Source organism: Nymphaea colorata, chromosome 12 (assembly GCF_008831285.2).
Source record: "Nymphaea colorata isolate Beijing-Zhang1983 chromosome 12, ASM883128v2, whole genome shotgun sequence".
Lineage (NCBI taxonomy): Eukaryota > Viridiplantae > Streptophyta > Magnoliopsida > Nymphaeales > Nymphaeaceae > Nymphaea > Nymphaea colorata.
The window spans coordinates 22,003,379-22,029,230 of record NC_045149.1 but is presented as its reverse complement, the minus strand read 5'-3'; the positions used below and the strand labels follow the sequence as shown (position 1 = coordinate 22,029,230).

Genomic DNA, 25,852 nt, shown 5'->3' with positions numbered 1-25,852 from the left:
AATAAATGACAAATAAGTGTTGTATCAGAACACAGAGTTATACATATAATTAAATTTATTGATCAATCTATAACAACCACATCCAAATACGCCCCGAAATAGTTTGAAGTTAATCCCACACATAAACAAAACGAATACATAACAGAAACCCATCAAATGGGAGATCAGGGCCTATGCCCCTAAGCATCTCTCTCTCTCTCTCTCTCTCTCTCTCTCTGTTTGAACTTGAAAATGCAGAAGAATGAATAAAATTGCACTGCCACTTTCCTAGCATCCAAGACCAAGCGCGACAACCACCACGGATGAAACTGCCATCACCATAGAGCTCATGGAGTATGAAGTCAGAGACACACCCATTGACTGGGCACCGGGAGGACTGGGAGTTGAGGGCGACCCGGACGGCGAGCCTGCGGCGGAGCCAGTCACCGGAATCTGGACCTTCATGCCCTGTAGGCAGTGGCCGGAGGTGGCGCAGATGAAGTAGTGAGTCCCCGCGGTGTTAAGGGTGATGGTGGTGTTCCCATCGCTGGCGGAGCTGATGGGGCTTGAGGAAGAGCAACTGGTGTAGCTTGCCTGATTCACTTCATCCACTGTGTGAGTTGAGCCGTAGGTGAACACTGCAAGAGGAGCCACAAATTTTTAACTAAGGAGAAATAGTAATAAATTTAAAATTTTCAAGGAATAAATGATAAAAATTACTTTGTAATGTTAATACAAAAGTAAATATTTTTTTGGCTCCGTGTGGGCAATCACCCACATGTTGCCCACACGTGCCTCGGCCAGTACAAAAAGACAGAGGGAAGATAGATGAAAAAAATACTTTTGTTTTGTTCGTTTTTGTTCTCGTTTCCTTTTTCTTTTTCTCTGCTGGTTAGGACGATAGGTATGCTAATAAAGAAAGAGCAAGAAAATTCATGCCAATGTCTTCTTTCTCTCCCTTGTGAAAGTTTAATGTATATACGGCGTTTGATCTTATTCTATTTTTGTTTTAAACTTTTTACCAAACTTATTACATTCCAGAACCGACTTTGTAGTTTGTACCCAATAAAAATGCTTGGCAACGTAATGAACTGATTGATATATATATATATATATATATATATACATATATATATATATATATATATATATATATATATAGAGAGAGAGAGAGAGAGAGAGAGAAAGAGAGGGAGAGAGAAGACGGGTAGTTATAGCTATCATATCCTCATAACTAGATTTGGGCTATTGATTTTAAGGAAATCCAACAGTGGATATTAAGTTAAAAGAGCAGAAACTTAGTCATATTTTTAAGAGATTGAAATGCTCTCAATAAAAGGAAAAAACGGGTTTCCTTAATTCGGATTTTCTGCTTTCTTTGAAGGGTACTTCAGTTTTTTGAAAACACAATCAGGTTTTCATTTTTATAAACTTAATCTCCGCATAATGTTCTTGAAATCAATTGGCCTAGACAATTTTCATCAATTCTAGAATATCAAGTATATATATATATATAGGGAGAGAGAGAGAGTGAGAGGATAATAAACAAAGAAAGAGAATGCGTACCGAGACGATCGCCAACTTGGAAAGTCTTTCCAGAAACCCAGTTGTTGTAATCAACACCAAGAGTCCAACCAGAGGCGTCTCCAACTGTGTAATCAGTTGCAGAGATTGGAACCGCCAAGAGAAATGCTAAGGCAAGGAGCTTCACCAGAGCCATGGCTGACAGCACAAGCGAATGAGAAAGGAAAGGAAGAAGAGGAAGTGCAGAGAGGCCTAGAAAATCAAGACGCGAAAGCAAGGGAATGCAATGAAGGGATTGGTTCTTCAAAGTCGGTATATATAATGGAAGGCAAGGCCTATGTTTTGTAACCTGCTTCTCTTTCACTTCCTTATGGCACCAAATTGGTCAAGAATAATATTTAAACAATATTGGGTTTGGTGAAAAGCTAGGCTTACATAGTTGACATGTGTCTCTTGGTCAAATATTTCATGTGAACGGCTCACATACATTTATATGTATATTTATATGATGGTCACGCTGTATCTATAGACTGCTCAAATCATGACTCAGGGATTTGGTGAACATAGAAACCGAAAAACAAAAAGTTTAAAGAGTTCTTATTTGTTTGGTCAATAACTCCAACCTACTGTGAGGAAAATTCCTGGCATACCAAAACCGGCCGATTTCTCCTCATCTGACTTGCTTTCTTCCGTTGGCTTTGGCTTCCTTCCGACTCTTCTTAATCGGTGGCGGCTTGGTTCACCTGGATAGAGAGCCAGCTGTGGTTTGACCGACAGTTTTGAATGTATTTCAGAGCACTTTTCCGGCGTCCATCTTCCCCCGACTTAGCCGGAAGGCATTCAAAGGACTTGAGTCTGTGGACATATATAATCGAATTCTAACGGTAGAGAGCTTGTCTCTCAGCAATCTTTAACTGGAACATATACAATCCAAACTTCACTTGGTACAGTTTTTAATGGATTTCAGAGCAGTTTTCCGGCGTCCATCTTCCCCCGACTTAGCCGGAAGGCATTCAAAGGACTTGAGTCTGTGGACATATATAATCGAATTCTAAACGTAGAGAGCTTGTCTCTCAGCAATCTTTCATTGGAACACATACAATCAAAATTTTACTTGGTAAAGCTAAGTATCTAATGCTGCAATTTTTTGTTTGGTGCATCCAATCGGAATAATAATTGGTAAACAGCCAGTCGCTAGTTCAAATCTCAGTGGTTCAAACTCTCTATCTAAGCTTCAGCATGCTAAAGATCATCCGCGCCAAACCGTGTAGGGTGTTTGCAGGGTTAGGTGGAAAAAGCCGACCAAATAAAAAATGGGTTCCACAAGTGTCGCTCTTCTTTCTCTCTCATTTGTTGCCAGATTCGACAGGAAAACTTGGAGAAGCAGCAGAAGATTTGATCAGCCATACGTCAACTTCTAATGCCGAGACGATACGGATATTGGAGATTCTATTGGAACCATTAAGCCCGAGACGATGTGGAGCCAGAACCGGTCCGAACTGTTCGGACACAGCGTTCTCTGTACAAATACAAATCGGACTTACATGTCTGGTACATGCTTCTTATAGAGGGCGTTTTACTACTCTGGATTTGAAATTTTGTGCATTAAGAAAAAGCCGGAACTACAGGGAGTTTCATACACCAAGAATAATGGAATTTTAGAATCAAAATGTTTTTTTTTTAAGAAATTGGAATTATTAAACAAGAGGGTATGTTCCAGAATTATGAAACTAAAACTAAAAAATTTGATTCCATTCTAGTTTGAGGAAGAATTATGACTATGGAATTTTTATTTTTGAATCAAAATTTCAAACCATCAAACACCATCTTGAGGTTGAAGGGAGGAGGATCGGATCTTAAATCCACATTCTCAAATCCGATAATCTTAAATCTGAAGCTATCAAACACCCCCATATTGACCCAATTGTCTGGTGTTATACGCGTTTTTGAGGGCTGAATCGGACCCATTTGAACTCGGGTTGGAGCCTATAACTCAATCCATAATTTCTTCTTAAGTTAGACATCTAGAAGCTTCTTTAAAAAAAAAAAAATCTGACTACCTAATTATATAATTAGCTAAATCATGAAGCTTTTTATCAATATCATTCAAGAAATTTCAGCCTTGAGGCATGTTATGGTATTAGATGAAACTGGCTAGGAAGCAGAGGGCCAGAAAATCCAATGGGGATGTGACTACTCAGGAGAATTTTAAAAGCTAAAATACAAAAGGAAAATTTTATAAAGAAATTTGATGATGATAACAAACGGAGGGAAGCTTTTAATAATGTTAAAAACAAACAAGCTCGCGCGCACACTTTCCCCTCGATTTAATATTGGTCACATTAAATGTTAGGTGAGTTGCTAAGTCAAAAAGATTATAGAATTCTCAAAATTAATTGCTTTTGTTGATTCTTGGGTCTTCACATTTCTCGTTTTCTTACTCCAACAAATTTTTACTTCTTGATATCAATTCAATGACTTTTGACCCCATCAACTTTCCATCCATTATTTAAAACATAGAGGATAAAAGATGAACCTCTTTTTGTCTACGAGGAAAATGGACCTTGATTAATTTCTTAACCTTTTCACCTTATGGGGCTTGGCAAAGAGATATTATATCATCACCTTACGATTGTGCTCTATCCAATGAACATAACATCCATGAAAATCAAACCGCTGACAACATTATTTTCGAGTTATTAGTATAACTTCTATTACCATCTTTAATTTTTGTTATAAACTAAGAGTTTAGACATTAAAGTCAGTTTGAGGATGGCTGTTACAGTTATCATTTAAAAAAAAAAAATCAACACTCAAACTTGGGATCTTACAAGTCTACATATGTGGGTTTACAAGAGAAGAAGATTGCGACACTCATGCAGCTATTTTAGAATTCGTTAAGTCAATATGCAAGTCTTAAGATGATCTTTCATTGATCACTCATGCAGCTATCTTAGAATCCATTAAGTCAATATGCAAGTCTTAAGATTAATATATATATATATATATATATATGTGTGTGTGTGTGTGTGTGTGTGAGAGAAGGAGAAGTGGTTGTTGAAACTTCAATAGATTAGAAATTAAGGAGAGTAGGCAAGAGGTTTCTTGCAAAGACTACCTTCCCTCCCTTCTTTCCGTTCTTTTGTTTGTTCTGCCCATAAAGCGAGGAACTTCCGAGAAAGTGGCGGCTATGAGCCGAGATTTGTTAACCAAAAGCCGCGTGGAAGAAGAAAGTATTGAATTCTGCCACACAAGTCGGCGACGACTAAAGAGCTTGCATACATGGTCGGCTTAATGTCATCATATTGGTGTCACATCTTGTTGTTTGGGGGAAATCTCAGGAAGTACTAAGGTTTTGTTTTTCTCAATGAACATCTCCATATGCAGATATGCTGTCAGCATATACAAGACAGCTCCAGATGCTTAGAAGATATGAATGATGAAACGAATCGTTTACAATGGCGAAGAATTGTAAACTTTATGACATTGATGCTGCGATTAAAACAAGCAGATCCATGATTTTCTGGAAATAGTGGTGGCGCGGCTACCATGTTCAAAATGTTGGCAGCTAGTGTTTTCTTGTATTTTCGTGTCTTTTGTAAAAAAGCAGGTACATATTGATCCTTCTTCAACCATGTGAAACAGTTCCTTCAAGAATGAAAAAGGAAAAGAAATAGTTTGGTTTTTATATCTGCTACTTAATCTCTACCATCTTATGTTCTTGAAAACGATGTGTGTTCCAAAAAGGTTAAGGTCCCCACTGCCCACCAGAAAACACGGCTGGTTAGTTTTGATGACGTTGACCAGCTCTTGTCTCTATTAAATGGGCAAAATCTTCTTCTAGAAGGATCAAATTTATCCAGCATACATTATGCCATGTCTTGCTGACTGGGGTCATTATCATGGTTTGTGGAAGTTTTTTTAATCTGAGTTGTCTATGTCATTTGTGCCTCCAGTTTTTTTCTTCAAGGCTTAAACTCTGCTGGACGGTAAAAGAACTTAAGTTCATGAGTTTTTACAACAGTCTTGAGCCTTTTCATGAAAACTGAACCCTCAAAAATGTCACATATGTTTTTTGAAACTTCTGCAGTAAATGGAGTTTTTTTTAGAATTTTCACTTTAAAATCGAGTCCTTCAAAAATTAAGGAGTACAAAATATGGGGAACATTTGAGGTAGAAGAAATAAGTAACTGAACTTGCATTAAAAATATACTTGTATTCTTAGTCATATGACTCCAGTAAATCCTATGATCCTATTGTATAGACAGTCAAGATTCATGTACAACAGATATAGTTTCTTAGAATTTCTGTGTGGAAGTGTGCATCTGTATTTTTTTTTTTGTTCTTTTTTCTTCACTGAACACTTTTAAGATGAGTTACAATTAAAAAATGTGAAGAAGAAAATCCAAAAAATTATGCAATTATTAAGTGGCAAACTTTTCTTTGATCTTTGCAACTTGCTGTGGTATTATAATGTACAAACAACATCCATATTTTTATGTTAATGGTGATTGCCCAGGGTTTACATTTTATGCGTCAGATGATATCCTTGAGTAACTAGGTCACCATTTTCACAAAAATATTAAACCTTTGTCTGCCACCAACTATCTAACTGATTGGATATGGAATATGGTGTTAAATCAAACCAAATTATAATCACCAAGATCAAATAGCTGCAACCCAAGGTTTAATCTTTCTGCACATACTTTCCCTCTTCATTTTCTGTTGAATTGTTCTGATGTTGGTGCATCCAGCATGAGCATATTGCAGAACAATATCCACCGGCGGCCTCCGGTAACAAAAATATGTCAAACCAGGTCAAAGTAGTTGCACATAAGAATGCAAGCAGTTCCATTGTCTGCTCCAAACATCCCTAATGTTAGTTCTAGATGGGTGTTTTTTTTTTCTTAATCTTACCATATGAGTGGAGCTATCAGTGAGCACCTATATCTAGGAATTTTGTCACCTTATGTTTGATAAGTTTTTTTTATTCCTTTACCAGAAAAACAAAAAAGGAAAAAGGAATTCAAGTATACTCACCTTAAAGAGTTAAAGTTACATCAAGAACTCAAGCAAAAAATTCTAAGTAAACATTGAATTCATAGTGCAGAACATGGACTCAGATATTTTTGTTATGTTGCCGAGACGATGGCTACATGAAAATCATGGGAGACGTGAGGTATGGGATAGGTTGGCTCTTCTACCGAAACCTTTTGGTACAAGAACAACAAGAACGGGGGTTGAGATTTTCATTGCTCATCTCCTACTGAACTTGGCAGAGGAAACAGCTCGTATGGTTTCATGAGAAGCATTTAGAACAGTCAGAACAGGTACTACCAAGTTTGATCTTTCTCCACCGCATATTATCATCTGCGGGATTTCCTGCGCCGTCTCCGGCACTCAAAACAGTCGGCACATGTGGTATCAAGTTTCCATCTTTCATCGCTGCTTGTTTTAAACTTTTCTGGTGAAACATTAAACTCTTTGATGAGAATTTGGCGCAACTTCTCATTCTCTTCAGTCAGTTCATCGATGATCTTCTGATGTTTCAATAGCTGAAACCAAACAACATGAAATTGCTTACAATGTAGTGAGAGACAGACATGTCCCACTAGTAGAAAAGGAAACCCTTTGGACCATCTTTTCATATACATGTAGGTTTATACTTCATGTAGAAGCTGAAAAGCCGACAGCTGACTGCATTCAAAACTCACTATTTCAATACATCCACATCAGGAAAACAACGTCCAGGAGACAATTCCTGTATTTTGTACTATGCTGAACGTGTCTGCTGGCTTAAAATGGGTTAAACATGACCTCCACTGTGAAGACTGGAACCCACTGAAACCCCAAGTCCTGTTTTCTTGGAAACACAGACTCATGTCACCTTCACCATTGAGTCGCAGTGTTCACTAATATCTATGTGACAGCAGATATGCATGACACACAAAACTTGTATGAGCACTTGCCTGTGCATTCACTTATTGCAACGGTGCAACTAAATCTAGTTAAATAAAAAAACAGCAGAACTGTTAGACCTACCATTTGCAAAACATTATTCTCTGTCTGCAACTTGCTAGCCTGCAAAGCACACAAAAAGCAAGTGACAACATGCAATAAAAGGGGGTCAGAAAGTGGTACTTCAGTTGATGATAACATGAAATTTAAGTGTAAATTTTCTTGCTAAGGTTTTAGCAAATTTCTGTTATATAACTTGACCAGAGAAGGAAGGTGGTCTTTACAAGTCAGTGAACATGCCATGGGGCCACAGGCTACTGCAAACGTTTACAACCGTTTAAAGGTGTGTTAACAGCTGTATGCAGATAGGAGTGTCACAACTGTGAGACTCCAATTTAACTTTGGCATAGAAAAATCACAGCCTTGGTTTCCTATAATATGTATTCTATATTGACTGTCAGCAATTTTAGGAACTATCAACCCTTCAACCAGTAGAAACCTTAATTGCAAGCTGAAAATTCTGATTTCCACTAAGTGAGTTGCACCCCTAGACTGTCATTGAATCCCAAAGGTTTCACTATAGCAAGCCTTTCTCATAAAATAAAATCTGGGCCATCATATCAATGAACATAAAAGCCATGTAAATTTTCACTAGTGATTCTCAAGGTGATGAGGCTTTCATCTCTGTAACATAAATGGGAAAAGTCATGAACGTTTAAAGCAAACAATTCAGGTTGCTATAGGTGCTTTCAGTCATGTGTTCAGGATAATCTTCTTCTGACGTATGAGAAAATTGCAATTAGATTATAAAAACAAAGAATATTTCTTTTGGAATGAAGCACAGACTTGGTGAGAAAAGACATAGATAAGGGCCTTAAAATCTAATGCATTGCTATAGCATTGAGAAACCACATAAAACAAATAATAATAGTAATGAGAGCGCATGCAATTCATAAAGGCATCCTCTGTATGATATTATAGATGACATTTCTGTGCAGCTGAAACCTAAGGACTTCAAGTAGTTACACCTACCAGCTCATTAACCTCCATTGCCTTCTCATCTTGCAAGAGTGGACTGTTCAAAAAGTTGTTGATGATCTTTTCATATCGACTGTCAAATGAAGTTTGTGGTAGAATTCTCCTTTCTCCAACCAAACTATGTGATCTACTCTCAGAAACTTTGGATGCTATCTGGTGGATATCTCCACTGGAAATTTCATTTCTTTTAAAGGTCTCATCAACAAACTTACTTCCAATCTGTGTTGGTCGAGGGATAAGGTTGTGACCAACAGAAAATCCAGGAATACCTCCTAGATTCTTCATCATCTTTACCATCATTTGCTAGCAAATACATGAACAAGAAATTAGAATAATTGAATGATGGGAAAAGATACATTTACAATGAGAAGGGTGGACACTAGCATACCCCAACACAGGATTGGATATGATTCATCACCCCAGGTTTCAGAGCAACACCTACAGTTCAGATGCATGATTTTGTCAAAGCTTTGCAAAACAAATAACATCTACTACGTACTAACTAGCATCTAAATAAAATTTGCAAGGGAACAATCTGACAAATCTCTTTGTAGAATCGCCATGAAATTCATTCAGATTACAGTCTTCAAGTTTAGCACAATATTGAGATACAACTGACAAAGTTTAAATAAAGAACTTTACCATGTCTTCTTTGGATCCCCTTTCTTTCAAATTTAGATATTAACATTACAGTTTCACCAGTTTGTGAGCACTAGTATAAGGAAGTTAATGCATGGTTCTGAATCCACGTGTTGTGGATTGAAACAAAACAAATTCTTGAAGGAACAAGTATGAAAAAATGTAACTGATTTTGAACCATGAATTATGATGGTGTGCATCATTTGACCATTTATATTCTTCAATCATTAAATTATTGTAACAAGTTTACCTCCAAATGGAGACTGAATGTAAAGTTTCTCTAATACCAAAAGAACAATTTAACAGTTAAATTATTTCCTTCTGGCAAACATGAGTCATGAGGTGAAGATAGACTGCAAGACCGAAAACATATAAAGCAGTGACAGTTAAGCTACTTGGAATCCATTGTTGTAGAATATCAGAAATACTAAACACAAATAGATGGCTAAAAACATACATTATCTACCGTTGCTAAAACCACTTAGCATCTAAGGCTCAATTCAACTGATGATGGAATCAAACAAAATGACTGCACACAAGCTCATGAAGATAATGAAAAGTAAAAAGGTAACACCAAGGGAGAATAATAAGGCTTGAAAGTTGAAACAAACCCATTTAAGAAGACAACAAGCTCCATAGATTTTTGGTAGCACGTAAATACAGAATTCATTTTTATAAATTATCACAAATATTGTTTTCACGCTTTATTAGCAAAGGTTTTTCTTGGGTATTAATCAGAAAATTTATCCTTCTCCAAACTTTTGGGCATTCAAAAAATTAGAAAAATAAAAAATAGTAAAATAATTATGAAAATTTCAGTTTTCACTAATTTCTTATAAAAGGACATTCAAAAAAAAATTAAATAGTTACTTAATTGTTAAAAATAAACCTCAATTATTCTGAATTATATTAAAAATTAGCTTTTTTCTAAAAAAATTAATAACAATACAGAAAAACATGGTATTTTCATGTTGGCTCTTTTTTTCAAGATATCACAATCTTTTCACTTTTTCTTCATTTTTCCTTATTTATCTAATTTTAGCATGATATTTTGGAAAAAATAGGTGGTATTCTGACAATGCTTTTACAACATCTTGGCATATAACTCAATGCATGTTCTGTGCTGATAACCAAGACTTTTTGTTATTTTTCCCTTCAACGTAATTTAATGTGTCAAATGGTGGCCTAATCACAAATTAGGATCAAGAGATTATAAAACACAAAGCGAAGTTTAACAAGTCAACCTCATTAATATGCATAACAATAAAGAGCTTGCTTTGCAGTGCCTACCAACACCAAAACCATGACCAACGCCAAGTCCACAACCTACACCAGCCTCAATGCCCTTCATCCCCAACCTTCTTAGCTTCAAAAAAAAAAAAAACCCGAAGGAAAACATAAGAAAAATCGCTGGGAAACCAAGACGTCGTGCGTCTTTTGTTAAAAGGTAAAAAGGAAAAAACAAAGAGAGCTAGAAATAACAAGGAATGACAAAAGGATGCCCACTTACAGAGCTATTCACATGGGCTCCAATGCCAGAAACAGCATCCGTTGCACCCCTGGTGGCGCTCATCACCTGATTCAGTACTGGAATTGCACCTGATACAATTACGTACTTGAGATTGCTTGTAGTTCACAATCTAAATATTTCATGTCTGAAGGCAAGCTGAAAGCATATGCAACAAAAATATGTAAAAATGGAAACTGTCTCTCTCTCTCCTCCCACACTTTCTAACTTTCTACCGGTGTCTTGTCAAAATCGCCAGAAATTATACAGCCTAAATATATTTTGAAACGTAAAGCTCAGAAACATCATCCACGTATGCTGTGAAACTCGCGAGTAGAAGTCCAACCCGAAGGCAACACAAGCTAAACGTCAGCTCTGTCTCTATCATGGGTTCTATTGGTGTCTTGTCAAAATCCCCAGTGATTATACAAGCACCAAAATATATTTTGAAGGATGAAGATCAGAAACATCATCAACACGTGCGTCCAACTCGTGAATGGAAGTTCGGTTGGGAGTCAATTCTAATTTTGCAGTCATCTTACAATTGCTGCAATTGTATAAATGTCTTGAAGCACTGTAGAACTATCAGCTTTCCAGGGATAAGTTGCCATTCCAGTAGAACAATAGTATAAAATGGTCATGCTTCTTTTAGCAGCTGAATCTCTATTTGAATGATTAATGTGGGAGAGTCTGAATCAAATTTCTCCGTACCAGGGGTCCTTCTGATTTACTAGAGCCCGCAATTTGAACGAAATAGTAATGTAAATTGTAAACCGTACAAAAAATCACGTTAAATTGTTCAAAGCCTATTCCGTTCTTAACCAATCTAGTAATTGAACTGCCTAGTCAACATGAACATTCCAACATCCACAGAAGTAAGCCAGCTTTTGTTGGAAGAGAAACATCCACACCCTCACATTGCACTTAAACAAGCAAGAGAACGACCTCTAACCAACAAAACCATTCAACAATTTCATCTCCCATGTGATGGAAGAAAGACAGAGAGACAGCAGAGCATGCAACAAAGTGTCACAATGGGAGGCACAGAAATCATGATTACCATTATTTTCACGTCGATTTTCACTAGCGTTCCTGCTGAAGAAGTTACCAACGTTCATCCTTCTCTTCTTTTCTCTTCTCTAAGCACTCAAAACAACCATCCAAAACCAATTCACCCTCACAATGACCCAAGAAGAAAGACGTCGAGGAAAAGGGTAATCACCAAAAACAAAAGGGAAGGAAGAGACGGGTACCTAAATTTCGTGGCCCGCCAACTCCGATTCCAATCCCACATCCAACTCCAAAGCCTGTAAAGACCTGCCCTGCTTTGAAAGTAAGGGGATTCTCCATCCCCACCATTCCCCTGGAAGCCTCCATCGGAAGAAAAGAATATCGTACTCTCGCTTCTTTTCTGCTTTGTCCGGTCACTTCTTCACATTCTACTAGCGACCAACGATCGCCGACAGCGTCCTTTCCAATTGAAGAACGGCAGCGCCTACAGGTTGGAAGGCAAACAACAACATTCGCATTCAACAAAGACGTTGAAGGCGCCTGGGAAAACGAGTGGTAGCTTTAGAACCGGTTCGTTTGGGTGATACGAACCGGTATCGTGACGGTATACGTCGCACCGACTCGTAGATGAGTCGGGAAATTTTTCTCCTTTTGGAAGTCGGCTCAGGAGTGCAAGTGAATCCGTTTCGGAGATCGGCTCGGGTCAGTGAGGGGTTCGAGCTTCTATCAAAGCAAACAAATCGGACTTGAGTCCAAATCCAGGCTCCCTCACGACTCAAATCCATTTGGTTGAAAAACGATCTGGATTACAGATTTTGGAGTCTAGATTTGGGATTAGAATCAAATATATCTAGATAACAGGTTATAAGATAATGATATGATAAGAAGGAATTAGTTGGTTCCCTAATTACTATTTAGCTAAGCAATTTAAGCATTTTTTTTAATAATAACCAGTTTATAGTTTTTATATATATGAGCGTATATGAAGAGAGTACGAGCATGCAGAGCCAGAATTATAGTTTCAAAATTTTGAGAGGAACTGAAATATCATTTTTTCAAAAATTTTATATAAGATAAAAAGTATATTTAAAACATACTTGTAATTGGCTCTGCCCCTTAGAGCATGGGTTTAAGAAATAAAGGCATAACGCTGTGACCGCTCAAATATAAATTAGAAGAATAAATCAGAACATAAAAGAAGGAGAGGTGAACACATGATCATCTCAATAAGATTCAAAGTTTGCCATGAAAATTCTGATCTTTCAAACTGATAATATGTGTTTGAAAGCTTGGAAAACAACAGTATCACCGAGATAATCATGCTGGAACGATAGAGGGTTTGATACAATAGGGGCCGGTGTATTGAGAAATAAAGAATGAATGAAAACAGTAGGCGTCTTTTAATTTAATCACTTTAAACCTTATAACTTTAGGAAAGATGTCACAAATGAGAAATCACGTAAGAATCTCAAGCAAATTCGCATGAAGGCTCCACATTGGCGAGATCCTGTAATGTACGTGTCTGTGTGTGTTTGCATGTATAATATGTTGTATATTACTTGATATTAGCTCGGGAGCATATATTGGATCACATCGACTATGTTAAACTTTTGGAATTTCATTCTCCATTCTAATGCAATCTAGGTTATTCTCACATCCATTATTATTAAAATTGTTAGATCCAAAATGAGAAACACTATTTACAGGTTTGTATTTGTTGCAAAACAAACCCAATAATATGGTATTTACATTACTATAACCAATATATGTATATGTTTGTGTATGTACATCATACTTATTAATCCTCAAGGGGGTTGGTGCAACGGTTAGGTTGGGGGCTAGTAAGTGGCCAGTCTCCGTTTCGATCTCTTGTAGTGTCAACCCTCTTTGTTGTAAAAACGAAAGACACCAATATGAAAATAGTATATAGCACGGGCACCTACCTCAAAGCACCACGAAGACATATGTATTAAGTATGTAGAAGATAGATGGGGGTAGAGGGATTAAAATGTCCAACTTGATAGATTTAGGGGCATTCGATAATAGGAATAATACCAATTCAGGGGGCAAAAATTCATGGGACACTATAATGTTTTGTTCCATGAGTTTATCTGAATTTTTGAGACAGATTTACGAAACAATATTTTAGCGTTTCCATTTTGACAAATGCCCCTTTACATTTATTAGCGGGAACACTGCATTTTTTGACATAAAATACTGCACGAATGTGTGCAGTAGAACAAAGTGTTGAAGAAAAAATTGTTATGCCAATAAGTGATTGAAGATATTTGGTTAAGCTTTTGAGTTACAATATCTCTTGGGACAAACACACATTTTGAGGATTATATTTTCATTTTTTTTCTAAAATTTGATTAAATTGTACATTTAAATATAATGTCTGCATGATATAGAAATTATGTGTTATGGGCTGATAGAAGATTGGAGAAAGTAATCCGCTGTAAACATGAATTATCTTTACAAGTTCTAAGAAAAGTTCTACTTGTATGGAACAATGTTAATGTTCCAATGGCAGGAGGACTAAGGCTTTCTCTTATTCCTCTTGCCTCCAAGGTCTAAGGTTGCATCGGGCTCTGCACTATTTGTATCACGTCTCTCCATTTAGCCCGAGCGAAAAGTATCCTTGCGAATCAAATTGTTGAGGGGATTCTTCTTATTTGCTGATATCATCGGATTTGAGATCTTCAAGATTTGAGAACCGCGACGACCCTCCCCTGTCCCATCTTATGTCATATTTTTTTTCAATGCAAAAAAAGTAAAATAATGAACTTAAGTGCAAGCATGAAAGTTAGTGCCACATCAGATGCATGGGTTTCAAATCCACATCAGATGCACGTTAGCTAATTGAATGGTTTTTGTGATCCAAATTCATCAACTTATAAGATCTTAAAGTAGATGTGTCTGAGTTTAAAAAAGGGAATAATGGATATGAAACATGGCTAATAGGGCTAATAAGGTGAATATGGAAAGATCTTAATTAAAAACTAATTATTTAGACGTGATCTTTAAAAAAAAAAATAAAGAACTACTTAAAGGGAAAAATTGCAAATTTAAAATTACCCGTCTAAAACTTTTTGGCCAGTACACCCGTATACAGATATTTTCAAGAAAACAAATTTTGTCTAACATAAAGATTGCGTTTGATGACACCCAAATCCAAGTAAAAAGCATGGTTTTGAGAGCAAACAATAATGTGGGAGTGAATTTTTTTTCCTTGTTTTTTTGGATGACACAAAGTTAATATATGAACATTAGATATAGATATTTATTCAAAACTAAATTCTATCTAGATCTAAATCAGAATCCACTGTGATATTTACTTATCTTCAAATCCGAATGTAATCAAATGTCATTTTTAAATCCAAATCCGATCTGATTTCTCAATGTTTTTCCATGTCTTTTTTTTTTTTTTTTAGCAGTATCAGTTCAATTTTTTCATGAATCTTTCTCAAATTTGAGGTAAACATTGTTTCTAATGCCAAACGACCTAGTTTCCTTACAAACTTAATAAAGAAGAAATTAGTTTTTGGAAAACTTAAACTATTATGTAAAGCTTTGATTGTTACCTGAAAAGGGACTGCAAAAAAGATTAAATTGTAACATATTTGGAATGTTTCTGGATACTTCGAGATTCGGAACGTGATTTTTAAAGCAAAACTTTCACACATGTTGCCTCGCTGTCATCAGTTAATTGGGATCGTTGGTTGCACGCAAAGTGCATTGATTTAGAAAAATGAAGAACTCATTTGAAAATTTTTACAAAAAGATGCTTACGTTTTGAGACAATAACAAGAAATCATTTTACATTTGGCAACAAAGGGTCCCATTTGAAATCATACACATTAGAAACTATTGCCTTTAATTTTCTAGATGACAAAACCAACAAACCATGTATTCATTTATGTATGCATATGTTTATATTTTATTTTTATATGTATATATTCCCAGGAAACGGTTAATAGTTCTCATGTGGCGATTATTTTTTGGCAACAAGTTATACAAGAAAAGAAATTGTTAAAATTTTAAAATTCGCCAATAAATCGTTGCTAAAGCTTCCTAAACCGTTACTGTGTCATAAACTATGGTTAATGCCAATTTAAAGGCTTTTTATAGTAATATATTTTTAAAATTTATCATTCCGGCAACATCCGAAACACAACAACATTGAATGCCATCTCTCTAACAAAATAACTTTTAATTTACAATTTTTAAGACAACAAAAAAGATAATATTCATACGAATTTCTCTCATCAAGGCCAACAATTATGTGAGATGGTTTTTGGACGCAAACAATGTGACAGGTTTCTCATGAACATTGGTTGTGTGTTGGACCACTTTGCTGCAAATTGGTAATAGTTTGTGGGGCGAACCAGAAAGTATTGTGGCAACAGGTAGGATTTAGGCTATGTTTGGATGGATGGATTTTAATGAATGGAAATGAATGAAATGGAAAGAAAAAGAAACAGGGAAAAAAAAAAGAAAAGAAAAGGAAAAAAACTCTGTTTGGATAGAAAAAAAAAAGGAAAAGAAAGAAAATACAAAAACAATCGTGTTTGTTTGGCTGCCTAAAGAAAAATGAAAGGAAATAAGTTAACTTAATTGATGAAAATACCCTGATTATAATTGTAGTAGTTCTTTCTTTCTCTCATTCGCTTTTCCTTTCTCTTTCTTTTATTTTTACAAGTCCATTGAATAATAAGTTAACTGTTCATTGAAAAGAGAATGCATAACAAAATTTAGAGACAAAAAGTTTCTTAATTACAAAAACAAACCAAAAAAACAAAATAAAAGACCGGTAAGAACACCAAAACTGTCGTTGCATTACAATAAAAGCTCTTGCCAAATGCTCTGCTCTTAAGTTGGAGTTGAATGAACTTTACTTTTCTTTGAAAAGATTCCAAGTAAATGTATCTCTCTTTTTTTTTTTTTCCCTTTCTCTTCCTATTCAAACAACTTATTTTTGTTGTCTCTGATCAAAATCCATCCAACATCCTATTTTAGTCACTTTCCTTTGTTTTCCTCCTCCTTCTCTTCTACCAAACAGGCTGTTAGAGTCGGAGGTCGGGTCCGTTAACAACGGCCCCTCTCCCGATGAATTGGAAATTTGGAAAGTCTTCCGGGAAATTGGTGGGAGAGAAGCGTAGGACAGAGGAGGGAGAAGCGGCTCTTTCCCCACAACCGCGTACTCTCTTTGCGGTTTGTTGGGTCGGGGGGTGTGGACTCCCCCATTCCTCCGCTCCTTCCTCTTCCCTTGCTAGAGCAGCTGTCTCTCTCCCTCTCTCTGAACGCGGAGCGAGCTTCCTCCTTACGTTCATCGTCCTCCCTTTCGCCGACCTGTTTCTGGGAGGATCTCGAGCAGTACAGACGCCGACAAGGCGAAATTACCGATTGGTAGTCTGCCTTTTCCTTCGCTTTGTGCGCGCTTGACTGACCTCCCTCTTCGGACTCCCACGCCACTCGCGATCACCTCGTCTTATCCCACCGGAGGACGGTGAATGGGAGCCGCGTAAAGTTTTGGCGGAGAAAGATTTGGCTTCCGTGGAATGGAGCTCGCTTTCTCCGACTTGAGTTGCTGGGATAAATCGTCTTGAGAGTCGGGTTGATGGGTGCGACTAAGAATCGTCTCTATTCTATACCAAGTAATTGATTGACACCCACAAACACCATGATATGAAAAGCGGTAAAATGAGAGATAAAATGCAGCAGAAACGGAGATAGGAATGGGCTGCGTGCTGGTTATAATCGACGCCTGGCCTGTGAATAATCTCCGGATTTACTGCCATGATCGAAGGTATGCTTGGGGAGGCCAGCAGTAATGCCGGTTTGTGATCATTTTCGATTGGGGAAGACGTAATTCCCTTCTCTTGAGTTTGAGGTGAGCAAGAGAGAACATGGCTGTTGGTGGGGGGAAGAGGAAGAGAGGGAAGATATTGTGGAGCAAGCTCTACTCTTTCTCTTGCGTCCAGCCAAGCACGCTTGAGTCGGATGATGGTGATGGCGGCCATTCCCTCGAAGGCCCCGGATTCTCGCGAGTCGTTTACTGCAACCAATCTCACATGCACAGAAGGGCGCCATTGTGGTACCCAAACAACTGTATATCCACCACCAAGTACAACGCCGTCACCTTCTTGCCGAAGGCGACCTTCGAGCAGTTCCGGCGAGTCGCCAATCTATACTTCCTCTTGGCTGCAGCTCTGTCGCTCACCCCCGTGGCTCCTTTCTCTGCTGTTAGCATGATTGCGCCGTTGGTATTCGTGGTGGGTTTGAGCATGGCGAAGGAGGCATTGGAGGATTGGCGACGGTTTATGCAGGACTTGAAGGTTAACAGCAGGAAGGTTAGTGTTCACAAATCGAAAGGGCAGTTTGTAACCAAGACTTGGGAGAAGCTTCGGGTCGGCGACGTGGTGAAGGTGGAGAAGGATCAGTTCTTTCCGGCGGATCTGCTCTTGCTGTCGTCGAGTTACGAGGACGGAATTTGCTATGTGGAAACCATGAATCTTGATGGGGAGACGAATTTGAAGGTAAAGAGAGCCTTGGAGGTGACTCTACCTTTAGATGGTGATGCTGCCTTTGTGGATTTCACGGCAATGATTCGATGCGAAGATCCAAATCCCAGCCTCTACACGTTCGTTGGCAATCTGGATTACCAGGACAAGGTTTTTCCTATCGATCCCAGTCAGGTGCTACTACGGGACTCGAAGCTCCGCAACACGGAATTCGTGTATGGTGTGGTGATCTTCACTGGTCCTGATACGAAAGTCATGCAGAACGCCATGAAATCTCCGTCGAAGCGGAGCACCATCGAAAAGCAAATGGATTATATTATATATTTCATGTTCAACATTCTTGTTTTCATATCGTTGGTCAGTTCAATCGGTTTCGCCGCGAAGACGAAGTTCTCAATGCCTAAATGGTGGTATATGCGACCTCAACATACTACCAATTTGTACGATCCTAACAGAGCTGTTCTTTCTGGGGTCTTTCATCTGGTCACAGCTCTGATCCTCTACGGATACCTGATACCGATTTCCCTCTATGTCTCCATTGAGGTGGTAAAGGTCCTGCAAGCTACGTTTATCGACCAAGATATCCAAATGTATGATGAAGAAACTGGAGTCACAGCAGAGGCAAGGACTTCGAATTTGAATGAAGAGCTTGGGCAGGTTGTTACCATCCTGTCTGATAAAACAGGTACTCTGACTTGCAACCAGATGGAATTCATAAAGTGTTCCATTGCTGGTGTTTCATATGGTGTTAGCTCTACTGATGTAGAGATTGCTGCGGCGAAGCATATGGCTGCTGATAGGAGAAGACGGAAAAATTCTTCTAAAGGTGACAAAGACAGTCAGGATTCGTTTGAGGAACAGGACTCACAAGCAGCAGAGATAGAGTTGGAATGTATAACCATCTCCAGACCTGATACTGCGAAGAAGCCATCGATAAAAGGATTTGCCTTTGAGGATGGTCGACTTATGAACCAAAGCTGGCTGAAAGAACCTGAAGCGGAAACTCATTTGATGTTCTTTCGTATATTAGCAGTCTGTCATGCTGCCATTCCTGTGGAAAACTCAGAGACTGGCAACTTCAACTACGAGGCAGAATCTCCGGATGAAGCCGCACTTCTTGTTGCTGCGAGAGAATTTGGTTTCGAATTCTGTAGGAGAACCCAATCGAGCGTTTTTGTTCGAGAGCAGTACCCCACTCCTGGGCAGCCAGTGGAGAGGTTAGGAATCCAAATTATTTTTTTTGCTATTTGAGAAGATTCAATCTTAATCCTTTCTGGCTAGTGTTTTGACACCATCCATTTTGATCGTATATTGCTAGGGAGTACAAGATACTCAACTTGTTGGAGTTTAGCAGCAAAAGAAAGCGAATGTCTGTGATAGTGCAGACTGAGGATGGCGAGATTCTTCTTATGTGCAAGGGGGCTGACAGGTCTGTATGTCCTGATTTTGTTTTAATCTCGTTTGCTCTTTTCATCTATTGTTCAGCTTTATACAAACAGATCACTTAGTGTTACTTAGCATCACGGTTTTATGTCAAGTTGAAAATATAGATCATGGATATGCGATGGTCTTCCAAGAAAATTGGGTGTTAGGCTTTCGAGGATCCATCTTCATGTGATGTCTTGATTATGCAGCATTATACTTGAAAGGTTGGCAGAAAGTGGGCGAACATTTGAGGAAGCTACAATTAAGCATCTAAATGAATATGGAGAAGCAGGATTGCGTACATTAGCTGTGGCTTATAAGAAACTTGAAGAGTCGAAATATTTGGCTTGGAATGCAGAGTTTATCAAAGCAAAGACTACCATGGGGGCTGACAGGGAAAACCTTCTTGAACATGCCTCAGAATTGATGGAAAGAGATCTCATCCTAGTTGGTGCAACAGCGGTTGAGGATAAATTGCAGAAGGGGGTAAGTATTCCTCCTGTTTCTGTCTGCACCAATGCCAAAACTTTATGTTATAGTTTCTTTACTGTAAGTTCTTCTGTCTGCTCCAGGTTCCTGAGTGCATAGATACTCTTGCCCAGGCTGGTCTAAAGATATGGGTGCTGACTGGGGACAAAATGGAGACTGCGATTAACATTGGGTAAGGTTCACCTGCTGACAACATGAAACTATTTATTTTTCGATTTATAAATTTTGTTGCTGACACTTTTTTTGTAACTTGCAATTTACATCACTTGCAGATACTCTTGCAGCTTGCTCCGCCAAGGCATGAAACGGATTTGTCTGACCGTAATGAATGCAGAGTCGGTAGGCAAAGACTCTGACAAGGTTAGATTTATTGTCTAAGGTTTTGGAGAAATTATTTGCTTGTAGCATGGACGACCACAGAGTCACTAGGCAAAGACTCTGACAAGGTTAGATTTATTGTCTAAGGTTTTGGAGAAATTATTTGCTTGTGGCATGGACCACCACAGAATCACTAGGCAAAGACTCTCACAAGGTTAGATTTATTGTCTAAGGTTTTGGGAGAAACTATTTGCTTGTAGCATGGACCACCAAGATATATCATGTAATGCTTTGTTCATTTTCTTGGTAGGGATGTCAGCAGTTCCGATTCTAATATGATGTAATCTTAATTTGGATGTTCACATGCACATAATTGAGTTTAGATTTAAATACAAACTAAGAAAAAAATTACACCATATCTAAAATCTGAACCCACAATTGTAATCCAATCTAAATCTGATTTACAAATTCACATCCAAATTGGGTTGAAATTTTAAACTAAATCAGAAATGCAATACAATATGTTAAGAACCGACTTTGAAATGTGTGGACATTAGTATAGGATATTTATTTAAAACTAAATCTAATGCAAATCCGAATCCGAAACCAATCAGATATTTATTTAAATCTGAATATGAATCCGAATCTAATGGAATGTCATCTGCTAAATCTGAATCCAATATGATTTCTTAATCGGATGTAAATTAAGCGGTTCTATTGGATATTAGATCCAAATGGAATTTATTGACGACCCTTTTCTTGGTTAATGATCAGGCTGTGAAGGAGGACATTCTATGGCAAATAAGAGGTGCCGCAGAGAAAATGGAGTTCGAGAAAGACCCTCATGCTGCGTTTGCTTTGATTATTGATGGAAAGGCCTTAGCTTATGCACTAGAGAACGATGTGAAGCAACATTTCCTGAGTTTGGCAGTAGAATGTGCGTCTGTCATTTGCTGCCGTGTCTCTCCAAAGCAAAAGGCGTTGGTAAGTCTTGGTTCTTGGCAGTATGGTATTGAAAGTTTTGAAATGTCTTCACGTTATTACGAGTTTGTTCATCTTCTTAGGTGACAAGACTGGTGAAAGAAGGAACAGGAAGAACAACTCTGGCCATTGGTGATGGAGCCAATGACGTTGGCATGATTCAGGAAGCACATATTGGTGTTGGAATTAGTGGAGTCGAGGGAATGCAGGTAATAAGATGAAGGTGCTTCTACTGCCTACGTTGAATCGGTTCAGACAACCTTTGAAATTAATAATTTATGCACACAGCATTTAACAAGAAAAATATGTATACATGTGCGCGTGTCTAGAGAAAGAGAGAGAGAGAGAGAGAGAGAGTTAGGAATAATCACAATCCCTAACTATATTGTGAGATGTTTCATCTGAAAAGAGATCAATATCTACCCATTAATCCAACTATTGAAAAACGTTTTCCAGTCGGGTAACTTACGTTTTGGTTGGGTTTGAGGATGGGGGTAGAAACTGATGGTCAAATGCACTGAGTATGATTTCTTCAATTGGTTTTTCGTCGAGAGTTCTAGACTACTTATCTTCGAGTTGTGCAGTCAACTGGGCTATAACTTTAGCTACAGCATCCGGCTGTGCTAAGTCTTGACAGGGCACGGGTGGACCTGAGTGTCAACTTTTACACACGCACATGCAATTTGTCTGCACAGTTTACAGTTTTCATGCACATGAAGACTTCTGCTTGTGAAAGATTTCTGCTCATTGCGTTGCTTAATGCAAGTGACTGTCGATGGATACGCAACTCATGTCAGATATGGTTGTACCCTATTGTGTGAATAAGCGAATACTAGCTTGTTTAGTTGTTTGAGCCACCGATGTCCTTAGGTTGATGTTTAATTGGAATTGTTTTTTAGGCTAGGCAGGAAATTTTTTTCATTCAAATAATCAAGTGGTGGGAAATATATTTAGAGGTGCTTCTGTCTTTATTCTTTTGTAGGCAGTGATGGCTAGCGACTTCTCAATTTCTCAGTTTCGGTTCCTGGAGAAGCTTCTTCTGGTCCATGGCCACTGGTGTTATAAGAGAATAGCTCAGATGGTATGGCAGCTTTTCGGTTGAATGTCATAATCTATGTTCGTCATTGAATGAATCAATACCTAAACTACGTCCTTTGAACTGCTTATGCAGATCTGCTATTTCTTCTATAAGAACATCACATTTGGGCTTACCATCTTCTACTTCGAGGCCTTCACTGGCTTTTCTGGGCAATCAGTTTATGACGATTGGTACATGCTTTTGTTCAATGTTGTCCTCACTTCATTACCAGTTATATCCTTGGGCGTTTTCGAGCAAGATGTTTCTGCTGATGTCTGCGTACAGGTGAGTAACCTTTCTTTAGATGGACTGACCTCATGGTTGCATTGAACTATGTTCTTCTCTGCCTCGGACTTACCCTCTCTTTCTCTTCAAATTCCCAGTTTCCTGCACTGTATCAACAAGGACCAAAGAACCTGTTCTTCGATTGGTCTAGGGTATATGGTTGGATGGTGAACGGTCTATATTCTTCCATCATAATTTTCTTCTTCAACGCTTTCATCCTTGGTAAGCAAGCATTCCGCGATGGGGGCCAGATTGCAGATCTGCCAGTACTTGGAGCAACCATGTTCACCTGTATCATCTGCACAGTGAATTGTCAAATTGCCCTTACCATGAGTCATTTCACATGGATCCAGCATGCATTCGTATGGGGAAGCATCGCCACCTGGTATCTCTTCCTATTTCTCTATGGGATGTTGTCGCCAGCCATGACAGGAGACTCCTACCACATATTTATAGATATTGCCCCTTCACCCATGTACTGGATTGTCATCCTCCTAACCACTGCCACCTGCAACCTTCCCTACTTTTCCCACATCTCATTTCAGAGAGCATTCCGCCCCTTGGACCACCACATCATCCAAGAGATCAAGCATTACAAGAAGGACGTCAAAGACGAGCGCATGTGGAGGAGGGAAAGGTCGAAGGCACGACAGAAAACGAAGATTGGATTTACAGTAAGAGTGGAAGCCAAAATTAGGCAGTTGAAAGGGAAGTTGCAAAAGATGCATTCCTCATTGAGTTCATTGCCGTTTCCTCCAGAATCAGGTTCATGACATTCGTCCATTTTTTGGTTTACTTTTGCTCATGGTGTTGGTTCTTGCTTCACCGTTTCATCTCATATGTAATTCTCGGGGGTTTGTCTTGGATTCCCAATCTCCAACGTAACGGCCATTTAAAGATGACTTTGCTATAGATATTTACGGAAAACTTCATGCAACAAATGTTCAAACCAATATATATACACACACACACACGCATCTTTATGGTGTATGGTAACTAACCATGCATGTAAAGGCAATCGTCAAAAAAAGAAAAAAAAGAACAAAAGGAGCTATATGAAATCTGGATCCGAAGTAGCTAAATTATGATATATTTATACGGGCTATACATGCGCCACGAGCAGACTCGATGATTTTAATCGACTTTACATCGTTACTTATTTCTCAAAATCCATCTTATAAGATGTGAGTTAGCAAAGGTTTCTACCACCACTTCCAGGAGCTTTCAGACCGTTTTCCTTTTAAACTCGTTCAAGAGAGTATATTAATTCAGACTTGTTTAACTCCACCGAGAAGTCCTTGCACCAACAATCGATTTTAGAGTTTAGATCACAGGACCAAGAATTCAATAGCGCGAGAATGCTTTAGTAATAATCTAGTAGGAGAAGGTTTAATTCATTATGTGCCAACACTGTCATGCTGCCGCTTGAGCTTTTCTATAGTGTTACCCATTTTCCATGTGGGTATTTGTGTTTTTGAAAGTTGAAAACTTTCTTCATAAGAATTTCACTGCACTTTAAGGAGAGTTCAAGCTCAGATTTTTCCTACAAAACTTAAGATGTTACTACTGAAACTTCGCTGGCGTTGAACAAACCCACAGAAAAACCAGAGTGACTTCCATTGATGGGTTCCAGTCACCTGCGAGATTTCCATGCCGAAACATCCCTAGCAACCCTGATCTTTACACATAAAAGAACGGAGTTCGTAGACCTGCTTGTGAGCAACAGAAGGCAAAGGTGATGCGAGAATCAGATATCCCTGCACGGATCTTTCCCTGTCCTGCTCCACCCATGGTGTCCTTGGCTGATTTTCTTCAAGCTGTACATACATTCCTTCTGGTTATAACTTATAGCAAAAGAGAGAATGCCCGAAAGACATGGCTACTACCCACTGACCTGAATGCGTCTGATCATGGGGAGCTATAACCCTTTCCTTCTCGTTCATGATTCCAGCGTCACTTCATGTTCTGCCATTGGAAGCGATAGCATCTCTGCACCTCCGCCGATCCTCACAGGGGCTCTCCCATTTTCTCCTCACTAGTCCTTCCCTGTGCCGAGCCAGACATGATCGCTGCTTCTCTTCTTCTTCTTCTGGCTTCTACTTCCGAGCCATGGATGCAATCATGCTGAATAAAAAAATCATTTTGAAATGTAAAATGTTAACAACTCTTGAAAGAACATAGAGTTCTATGAAAACTTTCGTGTTTGATTTAAAGTCCTATACGTTCGAGGGTCTGAAAGCCCGCTGCTTAAGAGTCTTAAACCCCCAATCTCTTTCTCTCTCTCTCTCTCTCTCGCTTCCTTCGAAGCGGTCGAGCTTTCCTGTTTAATTTCAAGTCCTAAGCGTTCGAGGGTCTGAAAACTCTTAAACCCCCGATCTCTCTCTCCCCCCCTTCGAAGCGGTCGAGCTTCTTCTCTCACTGACCGCATTCGCTGGATGCCGGCTGCCGTCGTCTCCTGGTGATCTGCATTACCGCTGGCCGTCGTCTTCGGGCGTCCACCAAAACCCTCTTCCGACGGTCTAGAAATCTCTCTCTCTGTCGCTGTGGGACGGCAGGAGGGGATTGAAGCTCTAGTGTTCCTGGCAGAAATGAAGATTTCACGCCCCCTCGGCCGCCATTTCTCTCTCTCTCTCTCTGTACATCTGTTTCTCTCGATCAGATGCTTCGGAAACTCACCCACTCGCATGGGTCTCTCTCTCCCTCTCCTTCTCTCTCTCTTTCTCTCACGGTTGCTTTCTCTCTCTCTCACGCTCGGCCATTGCGGAGGTCAATTTTCCCCCATGCGGGCGAGTCCTGATTTTGTTTCCAAGGTTTTCTCCTTTTTTTTTTCCAAATGCCGGCGGGATATTCCCCGGCGAGAGGGAGATTGCTGTGGGCGCCGTTCCGGCGAAGCAAGCGGCAGAAGTGTGGCGGGGCACCTCCCGCCATGTTCTCCCGGGGATCTCAAGCCCTCCTTCATTCTCAGTCGTGGATTTCAAATCGTCAGCTCCTCTGTGGATCTGAAATCCAGTTAAACGTTTTACTTTTGCCGTAGGCGTTGTACCTCTACATTTTTAAGAGCTGGGGCGTGGAACTCAAGTTAAAAGGAGTACCTAA

General features: G+C 38.9%; 3 protein-coding genes and 1 long non-coding RNA gene across 8 annotated transcripts; 1 reads left to right on the top strand and 3 right to left on the bottom strand.

Annotated features, from left to right (window-relative positions):
• Positions 1-37: 37 nt before the first annotated feature.
• LOC116266037 (blue copper protein-like) lies at positions 38-1,802 on the bottom strand. The gene is made up of 2 exons (XM_031647104.2): positions 1,546-1,802; positions 38-617 (listed from the first exon to the last, which is right to left on the bottom strand). Exons 1-2 carry the CDS (start codon positions 1,697-1,699, stop codon positions 268-270), a joined length of 504 nt encoding a protein of 167 aa, XP_031502964.1. The 5' UTR covers positions 1,700-1,802; the 3' UTR covers positions 38-267.
• Positions 1,803-6,581: 4,779 nt separating this feature from the next.
• On the bottom strand, positions 6,582-12,154 carry LOC116266022 (uncharacterized). 5 transcript variants are annotated; one of them, XM_031647076.2, is made up of 8 exons: positions 11,899-12,033; positions 11,706-11,784; positions 10,649-10,737; positions 10,429-10,504; positions 8,888-8,937; positions 8,494-8,802; positions 7,546-7,584; positions 6,582-7,058 (listed from the first exon to the last, which is right to left on the bottom strand). In XM_031647076.2, the coding sequence occupies exons 2-8, from the start codon at positions 11,761-11,763 to the stop codon at positions 6,870-6,872; spliced, it is 810 nt and encodes a 269-aa protein (XP_031502936.1). In that variant the 5' UTR covers positions 11,764-11,784; positions 11,899-12,033; the 3' UTR covers positions 6,582-6,869. The 5 variants fall into 5 exon arrangements, with proteins under 5 accessions (XP_031502936.1, XP_031502937.1, XP_031502934.1 ...); XM_031647077.2 differs by having other exon boundaries at positions 11,706-11,791; positions 11,899-12,022; XM_031647074.2 differs by lacking the exon at positions 11,706-11,784 and having other exon boundaries at positions 11,899-12,154.
• A 4,571-nt stretch (positions 12,155-16,725) lies between these two features.
• On the top strand, positions 16,726-23,681 carry LOC116266400 (probable phospholipid-transporting ATPase 4). The gene is made up of 10 exons (XM_031647606.2): positions 16,726-19,397; positions 19,499-19,609; positions 19,815-20,091; positions 20,178-20,266; positions 20,367-20,454; positions 21,187-21,396; positions 21,477-21,602; positions 22,376-22,474; positions 22,565-22,756; positions 22,855-23,681. The coding sequence occupies exons 1-10, from the start codon at positions 17,566-17,568 to the stop codon at positions 23,527-23,529; spliced, it is 3,699 nt and encodes a 1,232-aa protein (XP_031503466.1). The 5' UTR covers positions 16,726-17,565; the 3' UTR covers positions 23,530-23,681.
• A 264-nt stretch (positions 23,682-23,945) lies between these two features.
• Positions 23,946-25,319, bottom strand: LOC116266402 (uncharacterized). The gene is made up of 3 exons (XR_004175351.2): positions 25,180-25,319; positions 24,651-24,880; positions 23,946-24,573 (listed from the first exon to the last, which is right to left on the bottom strand). It is a non-coding gene; the product is annotated as an uncharacterized LOC116266402 (long non-coding RNA).
• Between the last annotated feature and the right edge of the window lie 533 nt (positions 25,320-25,852).